Source organism: Lepidochelys kempii, chromosome 9 (genome assembly GCF_965140285.1).
Source record: "Lepidochelys kempii isolate rLepKem1 chromosome 9, rLepKem1.hap1, whole genome shotgun sequence".
Taxonomy (NCBI): Eukaryota; Metazoa; Chordata; order Testudines; family Cheloniidae; genus Lepidochelys; species Lepidochelys kempii.
The window spans coordinates 92313943-92335456 of NC_136388.1; the positions used below are offsets into that span (position 1 = coordinate 92313943).

The 21514-nt window shown below is 40.4% G+C and overlaps 1 protein-coding gene across 1 annotated transcript; it reads right to left on the reverse strand.

The window, feature by feature from the left end:
* Positions 1–82: 82 nt before the first annotated feature.
* On the reverse strand, positions 83–18547 carry TMEM185A (transmembrane protein 185A). Its single transcript, XM_073358385.2, has 7 exons — positions 18317–18547; positions 12229–12405; positions 9312–9519; positions 6103–6186; positions 4027–4203; positions 3497–3620; positions 83–1339 (listed from the first exon to the last, which is right to left on the reverse strand). The coding sequence occupies exons 1-7, from the start codon at positions 18352–18354 to the stop codon at positions 1095–1097; spliced, it is 1053 nt and encodes a 350-aa protein (XP_073214486.1). The 5' UTR covers positions 18355–18547; the 3' UTR covers positions 83–1094.
* Between the last annotated feature and the right edge of the window lie 2967 nt (positions 18548–21514).

Consider the following 21514-nt stretch of genomic DNA (forward strand, 5'->3'; position numbering starts at 1 on the left):
GACAGCTAACCAATAGCTGCAAAATTGATAATCCACAGAGTCTCTGAGCACTGAAAACAAGGTATAGATTTTGCACATAATGTAGGAGAAAATAGTTTATTGAACAGCTGAAGTAAGAGGCGAATGATGAATAAATGTGTTGCTTAACAGTAAAATTTGACTATAAAACTGGAAAAAGCAACACAAAGTTAACATTTACCCCCAAGTCAGTGCAAAGGTTGTGATTATTTACACAATAATTTACATTAAGTCAAATCATGTAAGGTGTTATACATTCTATATAAAACAAAAGCCTTCAAGTCTTGCCTGAGGAGTGCAATGCTCCTGTGCCTCTGTAGTTACCGATAGTGTTCATGTCTGAATAGGAAATGATAGGTAAAGACATGCCAATACATACTACTATATGCCTAAATACATACAGCAAAAGAGGCCAAGTTAAGACATGAAAGACATCCTCTGTAATAGTCTATGCATTTCATACAGGCTTTTTAAAAAAAATACCTTTACATAATATTTATACTGTACAGAACTAGAATTTGAACACAATATATTACATTGCTAAAATGTTTGTATAAATACTATACAGCCAGGCACATAACCAATCCACTAGGAAGGTTCACATATTAGACAACCACCTACCTCCATGGACAAAAGAACATCATAACACTAGGAACGCAATACTTAGAATGCTTACATGAGGTGTAGTAAAATATGAATTTCAGTTACTGGAGGTCATGGTACAGAATATTAGAAGTTTTCAATGCCCAGTTCACTACAATTGATGTCCCCATCTGTGTATTGGAGTAATTTCTCTGGTAATGACTTTATAGGTACATTTTTTTAACAGATTGTTTCCACTTGTGAACCTTACTATAACTAGTGTTCCCACTTTGATTTGTTACCATGAGATTTTAAGTAAATATGGAAAGCTCTGAAAGAAATCATATTCTAAATTTCCAACATCAACATTACAAGCCACTAATTGACAAATACCTGTCCTTAAAGAAATTAGAACAAGGCATGAGATGAAATACATTTGGCTGTTGATTCCAAGTTCCAGTTTTGTTGTCAGTTGTCCACCATCTAAATTCATCTTAATCTGGCATGTCAATGCTTAACTTGGGAGGTGGAATGACATACTTTCCAGGACTCTGTGTAATGACCACTCCAGTCTTTTTTCGGAACATTGGTGCAATTTTTGGAGGTTCTGGAACAGGTGTTTCTTCCAGTTCTTCATTATCTTCATGATGGAGATCATAGGAAATATTTCCATATTCTCTCAAGAATGGGAAAAGTTCAAGTAGGAATTGACAGAAGTCTTTGCGAATTCCAAACCACCCTGGAAAACATAAATATTTATTAATAATAGTTTCAGTTTTACTCCAGAGGAAAATTGAACTTTAAAAATAAGTACTCTCTCATTTCATTTGATTTAATTATTCAGACCAAAATCTTTTATATAAATAGATATTGATAAGTTATGTTTATAGAAAGTTACTTACAATGTGTAATATACATAGTATACTCTAATAGCAATACAAATCAGGTTATGTTAGCTTGCAGCTATGCCAGCATATATCGAGATGCCATCAGATTTCACAAGCTAAGCAGCGTCAGATCAGCATGTGGATAGGAAGAACATAAGTGGAGCACCAAAACACTAACAAATAGTGCAGGTGACTCAGTAGATGGTACTCTTCCATTAATTAATACCACAGCATGGTGTACAAGGGTACTGTGCCTGCTAAAGCCACATCTTTCACATGAAACAAAGCCAACGTCCTGATGACTTGCCATTAAAGATCCCATGACGTTCTTCTCAAGAGAGGTTAAGCTTGGTGACCAGTTGCCATATTTCACCTCGGTAACTGCATTTCAGTTGTGGAATTAAGTACATTTGTTTGTTAAGCACTTTGGGGTCCATTTGGGATGAATGGGGTTATATCTCCTAACTCATATTCATAAAATAAGATATACAACCCAATGCTAGATCTACAGCATATAGCCTTCTTGTAGACTGAGCCAATTCTGTCCTCGGCTACACTGCAACTGCACTGTGGTCACAGCTACAAGTGAAGACTGACTTGGACCCTTCAATGCTCCACACTCTCCCTCTCAATTTTGGGATGGCAAATTTAGGATTAAGGGTCAAAAAAGAAATGAAATGAGATTGGTTAAAAGTGATATAGCTAGCAGAAATACAAAGTTAGAAGTCTGATGCTATTCAAAGTAACGATACCTCAGACAGAAGTCTAATTACATTAACTAGGTCTGGGAGAGCAACCTATGCTGGAGATGCTTGGATAAAACAAGCAGCTATAGACATTGAGAATGTACTAGCTGAAAAGAAATTAGTCAATATTTTCATGATCAAGTCCTCACAAGGTCCTCTTAATGCATATTAGTAGAGAATATGAAGCTAAGATATTCCTTATTATAGGGCTAAATAGGTTTAATTATTACTGGTGGTGCAAAAATATTATTTAAGCACTGACAGTTTCTAAGAATCAATACAAGAATTAATCAAACAGCAGCTGAATATGAAAAAAATACCTATGATCTAAGAATTGGTTAAAAAAAAGCCTTAGTGTACATTGCGATTAAAGAGACCAAAAACAAGAGAAGCCAGTTTACAATAATAAATATTAATACTAACTCTTTCAACTGAAAAGATCCCAAAGGGTTTTTATCGCCTATACATTCACTGCACCATTAAGTAAATGTACCCTTGTACTAGAAGTCACAACCAACTGATACACAGCATAGCAGTGTGTGGTTAACAGAAAAACAAAACATTGGCTAAGGACACCAGGACAAGCCCATCCTCTTACAATAAATGCTATGGGATCCTCAATGTGCGTATCAGGCAAACAAAACAAAAAAAAAAAAAACCACACCACCACCCTCTAAACCCTAAAGAGCATGGAACTCAATTTACTGTGGAAGGATTAAGGGCGGAGTTGACCCTGTTGGTATTTGAAGTTGTGGTTCCAAGGGGTCAAAATCAAGCTCTTAGATGATTAACAATAACAGAAGATACTCAAAATAAGAGGTACATACACAACATGTGGCTCACAAGGAAAAACTGTTTTAAGCTGCAAAGCTCCTTCTGACTAAGCACACTGTGTTCATCCCTGTTTAATTTGATCGGTGTCCACTAGAAAAACCAAACAAAACAGACTGCTTTGATGGAAACGTAAGCCATACTTTCTACTCTACTGAAAGAGACCCCCACAACATTCCTCAGTACCCAAAATTGAAAATTTTGCATTGAAAATTAAAAATTTTGCATTGAAATTGTCTCAAATACTTCTTCTTCCTACCCTTTTGCCCAATCTCTCCCTCTTTTGGCGGGGGGGGGGGGGGTTTGAGGGGAATATACATATAGGATGTGTTATTTCTGAAAAGGATTGATAAATAGGCTAAAGCCTGGATTAAATATTTGAATTCAACATGAGCTTTTTCCATCTAATACTGCATATTTCTAGATACTTACAATGATTTCCCCCTTTCTGTCCAAATGTTGTTGCCATTAAAGTTATCAAAGAAAGCCAAAGAGGGACAAAAATGGGTATATATGAGAATGCATTATGTCCATCCAGTCTGTGCACTAGTAGAATCTAATGAAAAAAGTTAAGCAAATGTCAGTTTGATTATAATACACATCCCTGATCTTAACACATTTACATGCAGGACCCCAATCCTGCAAGTTACTTTGCACAAGAATATCCCTCCACTCTGCAAAGTCCCACTGATCTCAACTTTAACAAGTTTCCAATGCTTGTGTGAATGATGATCTTTTTACTGAAGTAGCAAAAATTCCTATATTTTATTTTTAAATTTCTCTCCCTGCACCCCCAGCCCAATCCATGTTAAGAGTTAAGATTTTATTCTAAATAAGGAATAGTATCTATACTTTAAGAAGCCCCAAAAGAAGCAGCTGTAGGAAACAGATTTGATAATAAAATAATGGACCATCCAACTTAATTGAGAATCACACACACAAAAGATCACATTTTTGCTTACTTCAAATGTGAGTAATGGAACAACGATTGTCATCCAACTGATAGCCATTGTTATGTGTGTTCTCCTCTGCTCAGCAATAACGTCCATTGAACGCAAGAACAGGACAGACCAAACAATGTAATAGAGTACTACCAGACACAGAAAGGACATCAAGATCCACAGAGGAACACAAACAACCTGAAAAAGAAAGACAGTTGACTATTTTTCCTCCCAGTGATGAGTTACTCTGTATCAGTTTTTGTTTTTCAGAAAATAAAAAAGTAAACATATTAAACCTAAATAGCTGAAAGTAATTTGTTGTAAATCTATAATGCTTTGTAATTAAGATTATCTCTACAAGAAGAAAGCTTCATGAACCATGACCAATGCTAAGTACCATATCAACTTTGTTGGGTTACTAGATAAGCTTCTTAAACCTTTGTCTAGACTGGACCTTTAACACAATTAGCTGAAGCAATTTAAAACCACTTCAAACGAATTCAATTTCAGTAAAATTTAGCTAGACATTATAAATGGGGTCAGAGTGCTTAAACAGAGTTTTGAATATGTGTACAGTAGGTCCCTTTAGCTGAAAAATGTCTAAACAGGGTTCTTGTCTCCTTTTGAATTCACTCTTGAATCTAAAGCAAGAGGAGTAGACCAACTACCATACTACCAGGCTGTTAACTTTCTTTTTTGTATGCAATGTAGTTGTAGCCATGTCAGTCCCAGGATATGAGAGAGACACGGTGGGTGAGGTAATATCTTAACATTCCTTGCAATTTTATTGTTTTTTACATCTACTTACAAAAAAACCACTTTTTGGAATTTTAAATCTCAGTATATTTTTACATTAACTCTTCCTTGTAACTGGATTTGAAATAGTTTGTAGGAATACTGGCTAAACCAACCAATTATTTACCAGGCGATATTGTTTACATACAAAAGCATTCCCCTATCTCATCACCCATTAACTCCCTGCTTTGTCTTGTGTTCTCTGTGGCAGTTTTCCTTTCCTATCCAATTTCCTCACCAACTGATCAGAGATTAACTGGACTTTGTGGTATACTGTCTCACTCCCCCCTGCAGAATGACACAAGCACAGGTTTCCATAGTGAAAACAGCCATTCAGTGAATGATTGCTGAATAGGCAAATCAACAGAAATGAGATCATGGACTTGTTAATACCATGACAATAACATTTTAGACAGGTTTTCTACCTAAAAGAATAAAAATGAAACATCAGACTATAGTAGCCAGGTTTTCAGTGGATAGAGACCTAGGTCTCTGTGTAAATATGCACACAAGCTGAACATGAATTTCAGGCAGATAGATACCCATTTGTGTAAGCCATTTCTCAGGGTTGTTCTCCTCCCCCCCCTCCCCCCAAACGTATACAGAAACATCCATGGAATAGCATGAGTTGTGCGTGAAGCAGCACCTCTAGCCATTGAAAGTTTGGCACTAAAACTATATCTACTAACATACTTCAACAGCAAGACTTTAGTGCTGCTATAATAAGTTAATGCTTCCCAAGAAGTCTTAATTTCTACTTTTTTTGTAGTTTAGTGAGGCAATTTATTGAGTAGCAAGGGAAAGGAAGTCCCAGATCATGAATTCTATTCCATATCCTATCCATGCACACTTTATAAGTGGTAAACTACTTACCTTCATGGTATCTTAGTTTATCCTTCTGAAAAAAATATAGGTAAACACTTACCTTAAGGGGCTCAATAAAAGTTTAAGACACTTGACTAATATGGTGCTCTGATGCCTTTTGGCACTGGATACCAAAAATATAATTCTCATTTTTTACTTTGGACATATTGACATTATTACTTACTTGTTAAAAACCCACACTGCACTTACACTGATCATTTTTTAATTAAAAGCGTCAATGGGGTTAATGAATAGCTACAACTCGTTACTTCTAATTATACATTATAACTACGTGCTTCACTTTATTGTGCAATTTGGTAGCAAATAACTTACTTCACTTAAAAGCATTTTCGTTAGCAGGCCACCATATTCAATGTTTGCATGAAGACTTCAACATTTAGAAACAACCTTAAAATGGAGTAAATGGAATTTACGTACAAGCCATGGCCATCTGATGATCTCGTCTAGTCTGAGTGCAATAAATATGAACTGGAGAATATTGACAGAACACAAAATTTCCAACTACAAATAAAAAACAAAAATACATTAGAACCACTTCATAGCACTATAAAGTACACACAAGACACCCAAAAAGTTTGAAAGAACAACTTTATGACTCATGATACAGTTCTTTAACAATGAACACCACTTATATCTACACGAGATGTTATGAATGATTAGTCACGAGTTCCTTCATCCACCCAATCCAGTCCTTATTTCAATGATAAGTTAGTTACTGTTTTTTAAACTAACATTTCCTTTAGTAGTTGCACTGCAGCATTTAGCTAGTGCAAGGCATCCTCTGTGTGAATCTAACTAGGAGGAGACCAGTCGAGTTTCACGCTCCTGCATGAAATGCAAAAAGACAGTATGAATAGTAAAAAGTAGATTACATTTTTAGAAGTTAAAATTGGTAAGATGTATTAGTTCCACTGAGGACACATTTCCTTTATGTAGCAACAGAGGTTAAGTACTAGTTTTTTTGTTTGTTTGTTTTTTTAAATGAAAAGAGTGAAAGCCACTACGCTTTTCAAGTGTCCCATTAACCTCTACTTTGTGTCCCCAGTAGAAAAGTAAAAGCTGTACTTTAAAACTAACCCTAAATTATATTGAAAATGTGACACCTTTCTGATTAGCTCAAAAAGGACCAAATAATGAAATACCATCTGACTTGGCAGAATTCCATTTCCCAAAGTTCCAGGGCTAACCCCAAATAGGTAAGAGTTTGTTAAGGGATCAGAGAGAAATTTACTCTTTGAAAATGGCTAATTGAAGCCAGTGATTTTAAATACATTTTCTATTTTAAATGCCAATATCTAAGGGGATTTTGAGATATAAATATTTTCCAGAGGTCAGACAGTATGTGCTACTTCATACTGGCTCAGTTATCTTAGTGGGCATTCTGCATAATCTATGACCTCTAAGACATAAGTGTGACACTCTGTATCTTTAAGCAAAGAACCCAGTCTCCACTAGCCATGCAAAGGTAACATTTTAATAAAATTTTTCAGACTGGATTTCAAGTAACTATGTACTGGAACTCCACAACTGAGTAGAAAAATAAGCGGACACAGGGCAAGAAGAAAAGTTACAGTATAGATTAATATAAGGGAAGGCTTGTTTTAGGATATAGACCTTGTCTTTTTGGTCTTTTCGTACTAGAAAAAGCTCATTCTATAGATAGTAACCGACCTGGATTACTCCAGCCTGAACTCAGGTCATGTAAAACTGTTAACTGTTGAACAAACGAACCCTTGATAGCAGCTGCACCATCAGGATGTCCTGATCCAACATCAAGGTCAAAAACCCCATCGTTAATAAGGCCTCTAAGACGGTATTGCGCTGTTATCCCTGGGGTAGCTTGGTTCGTTGATCAAATATATTGGATCATTTTGCCATTAGCACTTTGAATTGTAGGTCTAGGTTATAATTAGGTTAATATGCACCACTTGCCAAATTTGGAGATGCCAGAGTCAAATTTAAAGCATTCCTGAGTGCCTTCGATAAATAGGATTTTGAAAATCACTGAAGCAAATGATATATTAGAAAAATTCCCCAGCCCGCCATGCATACACAAGGGCTTATCGAGTAGTGGCCACCTGTGCCAAGGCATGATCCATTTCATAGTGGGATCAAGCAGACTGAAAATACTTTAAAATGAAGCAGCTATTCAACTAAATGACAGCTGAACAACTGCCTCAGTTACATTACGTCAACCAGCATAGTGCACATTTCTGCACTAGGACATGCTGGGTGTTAACAGTACACGAAAAGCCTGAGCTACAAGTAGTAAAACCCTCGAGAGGGACAATGAAAGACAAACCAAGACAGCGTGAGATTAAGGAGATAAAGTGGTGGAAAAGTAAACTGGGCAGTGGAGTTTTGTAACTTACTCTATTCGGGAGATAGCTGTGACCTTTTAGGGGTGAGTGGATTCCAATTTTTCTCCACCAATATTTATCAGCTGTGCACCCATCCTGCCAATCAAGTGGTAATCAAGCATCCAACAGAAGAGGACTACTTTTATGCAAATTTTATGTTAAGGTACACTAAAAATAGAATTCTACAGAATAAAGTTCTATTTGCAAATATTTTTAAATTTGCAGTTTTCAAGGGATCTAAAAATTAGTCCACCAGTTACCTAGAAAGTGACTTTCCTTTCTCTTATTTTTCCAGAAGATGGTAAATCCAGTATATCCTAACATTAAAATTGCTCAGTTGAGATAAGTAGTCAAGTCATCTAAAAAGGTAAAGAGCTTTTTGCACAGTCCCTATGGTATTAAAAAATAGTTATCGCCTTCTGAAAACAGTGCTGCAATAATTTCCTCAAACAGGCAATTCATTGTACAAAAGGTTCCCCCTCGCTGGTAATAGCTCACTTACCCAATCACTCTCGTTACAGTGTGTATGGTAACACCCATTGTTTCATGTTCTCTGTGTATATAAAATCTCCCAACTGTACTTTCGACGCATGCATCCGATGAAGTGAGCTGTAGCTCACAAAAGCTTATGCTCAGATAAATTTGTTAATCTCTAAGGTGCCACAAGTACTCCTTTTCTTTTTTCATTGAACTAAAAAGCTGAGTTTGTTGCGGACATGCTAGCCTGCATGCCACATCTCAATGTTCTCCATAAACTTAGTAAATGTAAGAATTGTGCTCTCATATTGCTAAAGAGCTTATTATGTGCAAAGTGTGAACAAGTTAACCTCTTACTCCTACAGACAGCACCAGTCAAGCAAAAGACTCTTCAGCCTTCACTAAGCTCCTATGAATTAATAAGTGATTTCAGCAGACAATACTGTCTAGGAGCACTTTATAACAGCACTAAATTCACTTCTGAGATGTACAAAAGTTAATCCATACTACAGAAACACTTTTGTAGTTCATTGTTAAAACAGATTCAATAATAATGACAAGTTTAGAACATGGATGTTGTAATTTAATATGTTCCTAGTAAAGAACAATTTAAGTAGAAAAAGTGAAGTGAGGATAATTTTTCATTTTCTGGTCTCTCAGTTTTGGTAAGCTACAGAATATGACAGATTGATACACTTCTTGGTAACACATGAACAATCAATATGGAATAAATTCTGCTGTTCAGATTCAACAATCCTAGTTCTTAGTACTATAAAAGCAAAGTCTCACCTCCAGAGATCTGTCATGTCGGAAGCCCCACACACAAGCTGCAACTGACACTGGAGATACAAAGAACAACGGCATGAAGACCAGAAGCCAGAAATGGGTTCCTCTTTCGATCCTGTCACATACCAGAACTTCGAACATCAGCAGTAGCAGATGAATGCCTACTGCAATTAACATAGCTTTGAACTCCACACAGGTTTCTCCTTCTGCTCTAAAGAGGGGTAAAGAAGGAATCAAAATCCATTGGCCTTAATTCAAAAAACAGTGTAAATTATGAAGCATCCTATCATGCAAATATCCCAAGACATTTTGAATATAACAGTTCAAAGTTCCTTGTAATAATCACTATCTCTTAAGTGCCATGTACACATTTGGTATTACATAAACAACAGGCACTCTTTGAGAAAGCAAATTTACAGAATTGGGGTGAAAAGTTAAAATTAAAAAAAAAAAACGAACATTTTTCACAAGGGGAAAATTTTCAACAAAAAAAAAAATATAAATTTTAAGAAAACCAAAATGGAATTTTTCAGCTTGCTCCCTGGATAGCACAGGAGCAGGACAGATTGGCAGGACAGCAGCAGGCCAACCTGCTATCTGGTTTCTGTTGAAACTATTGATGGATCAGACACATTCCCAGACAATGTTCAGATTCTGTGGAATCAGCATTTTCCAATAGAAAATTATTCCACCTGAAAATTTTTGACTATCTCTTTCTGTTTACAGGGAAAGAAAGAAAGAGGCCTTTTATATTTTTTTAACTAAGAACATTTCCGACTTCTCAGATGCACCTGCTGCTGGAAAGAGTGACTTCTAATTATGGGAACCTCAGAATTATGAACACCAGAGTTATGAACTCATTGGTCAAGCCCACACCTTATTTCGAACCAGAGTACGCAATTAGGTAGAAACAGAAACAAAAACAAAACAAAAGAAAAAAACAAAAAAGCAAATATAGTACAGTACTGTGTTAAACCTAAACTACTAAAAAAATAAAGCGAAAGTTTAAAAAAAAGATTTGACAAGGTGAGGAAACTGTTTCTGTGCTTGTTTCAAATTAAATTAAAAGCAGCATTTTTCTTCTGCATGATAAAGTTTCAAAGTCGTATTAAGTCTATGTTCAGTTGTAAAATTTTGAAAGAACCATAATGTTTTGCTCAGAGTTATGAACATTACAGAGTTACGAACAACCTCCATTCCCGAGGAGTTTGTAACTCTGAGGTTCTACTGTAATACACCAATAGCGTATATTTTTGGTCTCAATGAGGAGAGGGGATCCTATGAACTCCTGAACTTACTTAATACATTTCCACCATGAAAACAAAATATTAAATTATATGTCAAAACAAATTTTTCTTGAAGCAGACATGCAGATATAAATTGAATAGTATAATCTATAAGAATATGGATTTTATGTGCACAGTTATATGAATCACTTTTTATTTATTATACACATTTTTATGGAAAGTGATATCTACAAGTTATACTATACTACCTTAAAAGTTCTTAGTTTTATTTTTCTCTATAGTATATTCAAAGAAACATATCAAATGCATAAATATGGACTCTTATTCTTAATTGTATCTTGACAATCAATTTGGAAAACACGAGACAAGCGGAAAGATAGCTGCAACTCTGGCCTCAAGGTAATGAAATGGAGGTTTCTTCTTGTAAATTTGGTTCTGTTACTGGGAACATGATTATATGGTACACATACATATATGACATTAAACTATTTGTTGAGTGTTTGTCTTCATGAGAAACAACTAAAATGGTTTGCAAGTATCACCTGGGCCACAATTTAAAATGCTGCTTTTCATAGCATTAGAAAATGTTTAACATTCCTAATGAAAATAATTTTTGCTTATACTTAGATACTCTTCTACAGTCTTTCAAGGCTTATGTAAGTATTATTAATTATTTACATTATCCTAATAGTTCAGGGGAACCAGAAGGTAAAACTAACTAGTTTATCTTTATTGTCCAACACAAGTAAAGTGCAAACATCTGTTTTTAAAAAATAAGCATCCACTTTAAAATTCAATAGGTTTTAAAAATCGAAAGTATCATCAGGAACAGGGAGGAGATTTTATTAAAGCTATGATTTTTTTTTCATTTGCATACTGGCTGAATTATCCTAGGAATCTTATGTCGTGCCTTACACCTCAATCCTAAAACTGAGTTTGTGGATGAGCAGGATCTGCACAGAGCCACACTAAAGCCAATGGGCTCCAGCATATCCACTGGTAAGATCAGGACCACTCTGTATATATTTGAGTTTCTACCAATTTTTCTTTTAATAAATAGTAAATCTGGATAATTTTACTCTGACAGTTGAGGTTTGAAAAAACATTGAGCAAACTATTCTCTTCACACATATAACACCAAGGATATTAAACACAAGGAGTTCAAACACATTTAGGGCTGATCTAAACAGTTTTTATAACAATTAAGCATGCTGGTTTATAAAATGACCTAGTTAGTATGGTGCAACCTGCCCCTCCCAAGTGTGGATGTAATTCTACAAGTATAAAGATGCTTACATCAATATAGCTGATACAAAAACAAACTACACCAATATAAGCACCTTTATACCTGCATGACTCTGTCCACATTACATCAGCTTCAAAACTAGTATATCAAAATTGGTACAAAAACTGTGCAGACAAGCCTGTGAATTTTTAACTCATGTCTCCTAAATGAACTGTCAGTACAATATAAGGATAAAGAGTCCATACATACATAAAGCTATGTTTCCATGTATGTGTTACAGTGACTAATTTTAAACAGCATCAGACAGGTTTTATTGATTTCCATATAACTTCTTATATAGTTATCAAAAGCATACTTATAGATTTTGATTCACTATGAAAAAGTTAAACATTTCTTCCCTCATTGAAAACAAGTGTCCTAATCTTACCGATATTGTGGGTTTCGTGCCCATACTCCTGTTCCCACTGAGGCACCAACAATTACCATTAGCTTCCACAGCCATATTGGAGCAAAGACAGCCCAATAACTCCACTGAATTTTGTCATCCAGACGGAGAGAGAGCAGAACAGAGAACAGCAGCAGACATGCATAGATAAGAAATTTGCTATGAAAAAAGAAAAATACAACTTAGAAGCTCAGCAAATTGTTTTACATACTTTCAGAAAACAAAGGAAACTCAGTTCAGTCAGTGCCTTGTCTGTCTGCACTGTACACAGAAATTTTGAATCAGGCCATTACTTAATACAACAGAAAATGTATGGCTGTTGAATTTCTTTGGGCAGATTTAATCAATTCTGAAGAGGTGCTTTAAGTATTATATTTATGATGAAATATTCTTATATACACCTCTCTCATCTATAAAATAATTACTTCAAGTGAACACATCAAAAGCATTCTTACAAGACAAGCGTACAGAATATGAATGGACTTTTTAAAATACTTCCCCTCCCACAATACTGCTCCTGTTTAATCTCATTAAGTACACAACTTGGTTAAATTTTACAAGCAGTATGTTCCCGGTAAGTACATTTTGCAAAACAAATCAAGTAATAAATGTAATCCATGTATTCATTATGGTTATTTTTAATTTTAATAAATCATCTAGAGTGTCAAAAACTAACTACAATAAAAATGAGTTTAGTTTCCTAATTAGGTATTCCTTATTTTACAAAAGACAAAGGATTTTTAGACTTGGTTTTGTAAAATTTATCAAATTACTGAAAATTTAAATTTTGCTTTTTCTAGAAGATAATTTGATATGCAAAAGTTACTGTCTCAATGGTTTTAAAGATTAAAATGTATGTATAATAAAGGAAATTTCACCTAAAAGTTGTTTTAAAGTACTTAAACCACTACATTTTATAAACTAGTTAATAATCTAAAACTGTTCTCATCCACTCACAATGCACTCATTCAACAATAAATACAGTGACCTGTCACCATACCACCAGAGTGGTCCATGCTCTGGTACCGGCTCAACATCCTGGTCCCGGCCCTGAGTTTCCTGGCCAACCTCCAGACAGCGATTCTGGAGTTCTTTTGGCCAGGAGTGCACTGGGTCTCTGCAGGGGTCCTCCACCTGCCCTTGGAGGAGGGAGGCCAGGGCCTGAAGTGCCTATGCACTCAGGTCCAGGTCTTCCACCTTCAGGCCCTCCAGAGGCTCCTTTACGGCACAGGTAGTGTGGCATGGAGAGTGCTGGCGCACGCCTTCCTGCACCGCTTCCGAGGGCTCCGATACGACTGGCAGCTCCTTTATCTCCATCCGAGAGGTCTTCCGCGAGACCACCCTGGGCTGCCAGTCTTCTACCAGGACCTCCTCAGGACCTGGAAACTGTTCACAGCGACCAGGTCCGTGACGGCCACCGAGGGGGCAGATCTCCTCGAGGAGCCCCTGCTACACAACCCCCAGCTCCGTGTACAGATGGCGGAGTCCTGCTCGGTGCGCCAGAGGTTGGTCCTGGCAGAAGTCACCAGAGTCGGAGATCACCTGGACTACAACCGGGGAGACTGGCTGGATCCCCTGACGCTTGCTTGGTGCATGGGGTTCTCCAGACCTCATACTCCCCAGCGCGTAGTTCAGGAGGTGAGGGCCGCTTTACCACCCGCTGCTCGGGCCTATCTTGACTGGGTCCTGTGAGAGGGCATGCTCTGCCCATCTTCCACCCTAGGCCCTCCGGACCTTTTCATAGGGCCCCCGTCCCATGGATGCAACCACCCCCGCCCCTTCACTGTGAGCCGGCTGCACAACTTGCAGCCGGTTCATTTCCAGACTGCACCAAGGAAACATCTATACACGCTCGTGCTCCACACCCTTCACTTCCTCACCCTCACGTCCCGCCCCGACACAAAGTGGCAGGACCTCCTGCCACCTTTAGAGAGTGAGGAACCCCAGTGGGCCAGCCTATATTCCACCTTAGTCCCGAGGCCCGCCGGGGATATCAGGTGGTGGCTCCTTCACAGGGCTGTGAGCACGGGGGTGTATTTGACGTGGTTTACCCCTGTCCCGGACACCTGCCCCTTCTGCGGCGAGGGAGACCCTGGCACACGTTTACTTGGATTGCGCCAGGTTGCAGCCCCTATTCAGGCTCCCCACAGATATTTTATTATGCTTCTGGTTACACTTCTCCCCTCACCTCCTTATCTATGCACTCCCTATCCGTGGCCCCACAAAGCCACGGGACCTCCTGGTCAGCCTCCTCCTGGCCCTGGCTAAGATGACCATCTGTAAAACCAGGGAGAGGAGGTTGGCCGACGGAGACTCCTGTGACTGTGGGGCCTATTTCCGATCCCCCGTCCATTCACGCATCCGGGCAGAGTTCCTCTGGGCAGCGTCCACTGACTCCCTTGATGCCTTCAAGGAGCAGTGGGCTCTGTCCAGGGTTCTCTGCTCGGTGTCCCTGTCAGATTCCCTTTGTTTGACCCTTTGACCACACTCCTGTTCCTGTTATTTTATTAGTTGTCCCCTGAAATCACTTGGCTTCCAGGTCCTGTGGGATCCAGGTCCTTAGGCTGGGGGAAGGAGCCTTTAGCAGTGGGTGGGCAGATCCACTTCGTGGATCCCAATAGGACCATACCACCAGAAGTTAGATAAAATTACATATGCAAAAAACATTTGCTACTACAGAACAAAAATAATTTGCACTCTTGAGCACCTTCATCTGAGGATCTCAGAGTGCTCTACACACGTGTAATTAAGCTTCAACACCACCTCTCTGTGGGAGATAATTATACATAGTTTATAGATTGGTAAAGTGAGAAACCGAGAGGTTAAGTGATTTGCCCAAGGCCACCCAGTAAATCAGAATCTGAATCAAGAATACAATCCCTAGTCCCATAATACAAGCAGTAAGCACTCTCCTTTTTTCCATAAAATCCTAACAGAACATTCACAAGATCAGCATCTCCAGTTTAAATACAAGCCTCTATTCAGCACAGGTGTCTCAGCTCTGAAAGTTAATAAAATTTCTCTTCTTCTCTTCATTCTTTTTGAAATGGCAGACATGATTCAGCTTTTAGCATCCCTGCACCAATACATTTCCTGAAACATTCATTATTCTGTACAGTTTGTACAACCAAATGCAGTTACTTACAATTATTATGGCGATTAGTTAAGGCCCATTAGTGGAAATGCTTCATGAACTCTGTGCTCTGGGATTCTTTCATCCCCCTGACCGTCCCCCACACCTTACAACTGTGTGAGCACTTTCTACATTTTCTTAAGACATCTTATAATGGTTAATCGTGACATACAGATCAGATGTGACATATTCTACTCACTCTCCCAGCTCCTTTAACCATTACACGTGTTTGTATTCTCTTGGCCTCAGAGAGCAATGAATGGAGCTGCACAGATTTCCCTGCTACAGCCTTGCCACACTCTACAGAGCCAGAGGTCCAGAGTCAGGAATACAGCAACTACACCCTTTTCTTCCAATGGACTCCCATTTTGGCCTCATCTAGATTAGGATTTAAAGGTGTAATGCTAACACATTTTCAATCTAGCATACACAAGGCACACTGCCCTTAAAATGTGATAAAATCTTAAAGATGCGGGGGGCACTACATTCATTTTCTATCTTAAAGCATCACATCAGACAGAGGCTGGAATTTAAAAGAACACTAAATCTGAAATTTAGTCACAATTTTTTAAGACTGAGTTTTAAAGCAGTTTCAGGTACTAGGTCTACAAGATTGTGGTTTTACAAATACATATTCCTATTTTTTAAAGTGTCACTCTTCCTTCAAATCAGGACTGGATGTTTTAAATGGAAGACATGCTTTAGTCACACACAAATGATTGGGCTCAACACAAAGGTAACTGAGTGAAATTCTACGGCCAGTGTATATAGAAGACAGACCAGATGATTTACTGATCTCTTCTTCTGTCCTTACAATTTAAATCCCCTATTGCTGTGAGAAAGACCCACGGAAACAAAAGGAGGAAGTGACCGACCGATACAAGAGGGGAAAAAAACAGTGAAACTGCCTGTGCATTGACAGACAAGGTGGGTGAAGTAATATATTTTATTGGACCAACTTGATGGTGAGCCACACATAGCTGTTCTTCAGGTCTGGGAAAGGAACTCGCAGCATCACAGCAAAATGCAAGGTGGAACAGATTATTTAGCGTAAGTAGTTAGCACATAATGTAAGAAACCATTCAAGGTACAGGTTTCAGAGTGGCAGCTGTGTTAGTCTTTATCAGCAAAAACAACGAGAGACTAACAAATGTATTTGGGCATAAACTTTTGTGGGCTAAAACCCACTTCATCAGATGGATGGAGTGTAAAATACAGTAGGAAGATTGCACATACACACAGAACATGAAAAGATGGGGGTTGCCTTACCAACTGTGACCAGACAAATCAATTAAAGTGGGCTATCATCAACAGGTACAGTGGCCCGTTAACACCTCTGCAGTCATAGCCTCCCTGTAAAACTAGGGAGTTACAGATTGTTGTACTAAGCCATAAATCCAGAATCCCTGTTCAATCCATGATTTTTAGTGTCGAACAGACTAATGAACTTAATTAAGCTCATCTTTTGTCAATATTTTGTATAGAAAAGGCTAAACTGAAACAAAGTAAAATTCACACTGAATTTTAAGTATCTTTAACTTTGGTTATTAAGATACTAGGATTGTAACTAGAAAATAAGCAAAGTTATTTCAGAGAATGACATTATGCATAAAAAAAGTAAACTGAGTAGGACTGGTTTGAATCTTGAAAGTGCTAGAAAACAGTGCTCATGAAACATTTATGCCAGCAGCAGAACTCAGTTCTGCAAAATGTGTTTTTTACATAAATCCACACGGACCTATGCTACGAAACTATGCCAGAATGCTAGGGCAGCTCTCAAGCATGGTTTTGGATTAACAATAAATAACTTGTTTTTATACAGCACTTTTCTTTCCAAAAGAACCTGAAGAGCTTTACAAGTTTATACCAAAGGACCATTTCATTCACCCATGAAAAGCATAGTTAGTTATTTTTAAAGCAATCAATGTCCCATTCATGCAAGATGCTGTACACTGCCCAACTCTATCCTAAAAAGCTTAAAGGAAGCTTTTTAATGGTGAACAGCAACACTACACAACAGATTAGCACACACATAGTAAAGAATATTGTACCTAAATGAAACAACGGGTGGGAAGAAGGTTAGAACTGGGCCCTTACACAAGCCCTCTTTTCCACCAGGTCTTCCCTCTTTGCACACTCCTGACTTGTACTTGTTCCATGCTGCCCCTTGGTATAGCCTTGCTAACTAGAACACATCAAGCACCCTCTATTTCTTCCTTCAAGCTTTCTGGGCAGTAGTATCTCCAATGAACACAACTCACTAGGTTTGTACTGTACACATCCAGGTGCTGAATAACTGGGGCAGGGGCTGCGTTTTCTCGGGCACACCCCGCCCTCCCCTACCCCTGGCACTCCCGCTGACATGCCTTCAAGCGGTCAGAGCGATCGCCTGCGTCCTCAGCCAGGCTACACCACGAAACCGCGCCAGCCGTGGCCACGCTCAGAAACCCTGGCCCCGGCAGCACCTGCGACCGCACACGGCTCTGCCCGTAGCAGACGGAGCCGTGTTACGTGCCCTGTTGTGGTAGCCGTCTGGGTCCCAGGACGTTAGAGAGACAAGGTGGGTGAGGTCCTGTCTTTCCTCGGACCAACTTCTGTTGACGAGACAAGGCTCTGGAGCCGCACAGAGCGCTTGGCCGGGTCTGGGAAAGGTCCTAGGCTTGCCAAGGGTCGCAGGTGTTGTGTTGCCACCCTCCGTGGCCGGGCACCAGGCGTGAAGGGAAAGCTCCGGCGAGATGGGAGCAGCTCCCTGGACAGGGGGCCGGGAGGGTGGGGGGATAAACAGAGACGGGAGAGCCCGGATTTAAGCCAGGCCCCCTGAGCCCTGGCCGGGGTACGGTGGCCTGACAGCTCCACATGGGCCCTTCCAACAGACTCCAAAAGGAAGCCCCCGGCCCGGTCCGGCTAGGCCGGCGGCGGCGCAGGGCCCGGACTCACCTCGGATTGAAATCCTGGAATAACCCGCGCAGGTTCATGGCGCCCCGACCTTCCGCCTCTCACTACACGGGACGCATGGCGCAAGCCCCGCAGTGCCCGGCCCCGGCCCCGGCCCCGCTACTGCCGCCGCCGAAGGAGCCCGTTTACCGACTTCTCCCTCCCCTCACAGCCCTCATCCGAGCCGGAGCGCTACGCGCCGCGCGCATGCGCATTTCTTCGGCGCATGCGCAGCAAGGCCGGGAAACCGCGGTCCCATTTCGCCTATCTTCCCCGACGAAAGGAAGACAAGCCCCCCCTCTCCTGATAACCACAGGGTAGCGCGCATGCTCAACAGCTAGGCGCATGCGCTTTGAGGGAAAGGAACTTAAATCTTGCTGCGGTGGAAGTGGGTGAGTCTTTGATTCTTTCTGCTTGCCCCGCCCCCCGTCGCTGAGCAGCGCTGCTAGGCCCCGCCCACCTCCTAGGCTTTCCAATAAGCCCGACTTCCCGCCCTGCCGTTGGCTGGAGCCTAGCCCCGTCCCGCCCTGTCGGCGATGCTGCAGCCCGTGGCTACTCGTGACCCCGCCTCAGCCCCTGGCGGGGGCAGCTCCCGCCCTGGCCTTACCCCAGGAAGGCTGCAGTGGCGGCTGAGCCCTGGCGGCTGCTCGCAGGCTCCAGGGCCTGGCTTGGGGCGACACGGGAGAGGTGGGCGCCCTTTGGCCTGGCCGGCTGCTCTCGCCCCGCCGTGGCTGAGCCAGCGCCCTGAGGAGAGGGCGCGGTGGTGGCGGCAAGACGGTGGCGCTTGAATGTGTGGCTTTGTAGTAATGAGATGCCGAGGGGCCAACCCAGATGTCGTCTCTCTGCAGTCCTGGTTCCTAGAAGGCGTGGGGATGCTCTTGCGAATAGTCTCCAGATTTAAACAATTAGGGACAGGAAACTGAGCACTCCTGGGGTAAATAGACTGTGGCTTTGGAATTCGCTTTGCTGGTTTGTCCGGAAGAGCCCAGATTTGTGGACATTCAGGATACTTTGGAAAGCACATCTGGCATATGAAAGGCATTTTGTGAGCCGGGTTAGTTTAACTTGAAAACCAAAATATTCTGAACAGAATTTCCTTTATGCCCTTCTACTCCTGTCTTTCCCTTGTTCTTGTTTGACTTAATATAGCCTAACATTCTCACTAATCATTGTTCCTGAATACTGATGATCTGTAGGTGATAACTTGGGTCTACTTCTAGGCCTTTCACTTTTCAGAAAGAGCACGCTAGCTGCATCTTCAGTATGCCTTTACCTTGACAGATGGTGATACTGACCTTTGTTCCATTGAACTGACTAAACTTACATTAAAGTAAAACACTAATAAATGTAAACTCTTTACCACTCTCAGCTTTGTATGAAATATGCTAGCTTTCATGGCCCATATTCCAATCCACACAGAGCTAGCTTTAGCATGTTAAGGCAGCCTGCAAAACAATACTTTGCTTGCCCCATTGATGCAATGTAATAGTTTTCTGTCCACTCTTACATCCCTAGGCACAGGTCTGGCCTAAGGATTTTGGGGACTGCCAGCAAGGTAAATTCTTTAGATACTCTGCAGTTATAACTGAATCATTTTACAAAAGAAGTTTATGTTTGTAAAATATTTTAATTCCCCAAGCCTCCAGATGCAGACGTGAGGCCCAGTGGCTTGTTCCTTTCAAACCTAGTGAATGGTTTACATCCATTTTATGTTGTCAGGGCTGTGCTCAAGGGAAAAGCCTATTAGAAGTGTGTTTATACTTAATAAATGAAAGCTGATATTTTTCTTTCTATTTTTAGTTTCATCAAAATAGGGAGCCTGCTGCTGTGAACTTTGTGGATCTCCTTATTCTAAAGCAGTGGCTTTCAACCCTGTTGCATTTGAGGTTGAAACCCTAAAATGTTTCAAATGGACATGTTGACCCCTTTGGAAATCTTAGATGTAGTCTGCAGCCCTGAGGTTGAAAACCACTGTTCAATGGTAACAACAACCTTTTGCGGAATCCTTAGATATAGTCTGCAGACCCCAGATTGAAAACCACTGCTGTAAAGTGCAGAGGGAAGCAGCACCATGGTAATAATCATTCTTGGCATATATTTAGCACTTTTCCCCCATAGATCGCAAAGTATTTTACAAAGGTGGGTAAATATTATCTTGATTTTTACAGATGGAGACACTGAGGAACAGAGAAGTGGCTTACTTAGGGCTTGTACACACTAGCCTTTGTCGGTATAACTTATGTTGCTCAGGGGTGTGAAAAAGCTATCCTCCTGATGGATGTAAGTTACACCAATTTAATTACTAGTGTGGTAACCAGACCTTCTCCCGCCAACATAACTACCGCTGTGACAGGATCCCTGGTGTGCAGTCTGGGACTGTGGGACCACTGTGCCCCCTAAACTCTCTCCAGCCTGGGCTGTCTCTCACAACCCCTTGGCAGCAAACCCATGTGATCGCTCAGCACAACCGCATGTGGAGCTAGGTTGCATGAGTGCTTCCAGAGCCACTCATGAATCACACTGAGAAAGGCACCAGAGCCAAGACCCCCCCAGCTCCCCACACTGTATCTCAGGAATATACCATCTTGCACTGCTCAAGATGGGCAGTGCAGATTTATTAATGAGGTCACTACTTCATCAATGGAAAGTGGCTATACATCAGCCTTTGCAAAACCTGAGCAGATTTGCCAAATGCTTCATACAAACTCACTGGTAAAGATAAACAGTAAAACAAATGTATTGACTACAAAACATAGATATTAAGTGATAGGCAAAATGTCAGACTTAGTTACCAAAAGAAATAAAATATAAGCACTCAATCTAAACTCTCAACCCTATTAGACTGGGCAACAACTAGACTAAGTGGTTTTTTTCACCCCACTGGATATTGCCGTCCTTAATATACAGATTTGTCCGTTAAATTTGTGCCGGTCCCCTCTGTTGGAGTCTTCAGTCTTCTCAGTGTCTTTGTTGCTTGCAGCATAGGTGGGGGGCAGGAGGAAAGGCCCAGCATGTGGCCTCTGTTTCATAACCTTAGTCCAACAGTGCTCGGGGAGCACAAGTCCAAGCATATTCTGGGGACATTGCTGAGTCTCCAGGCAAAGTTGAGCAATTCCCCTATGTGGCTTCATGTAGGTGAATCAATGAATTATAGCTCCCTTGCTGGACAATGGTTGTTGATGGGTTGTTTAACACCCCACC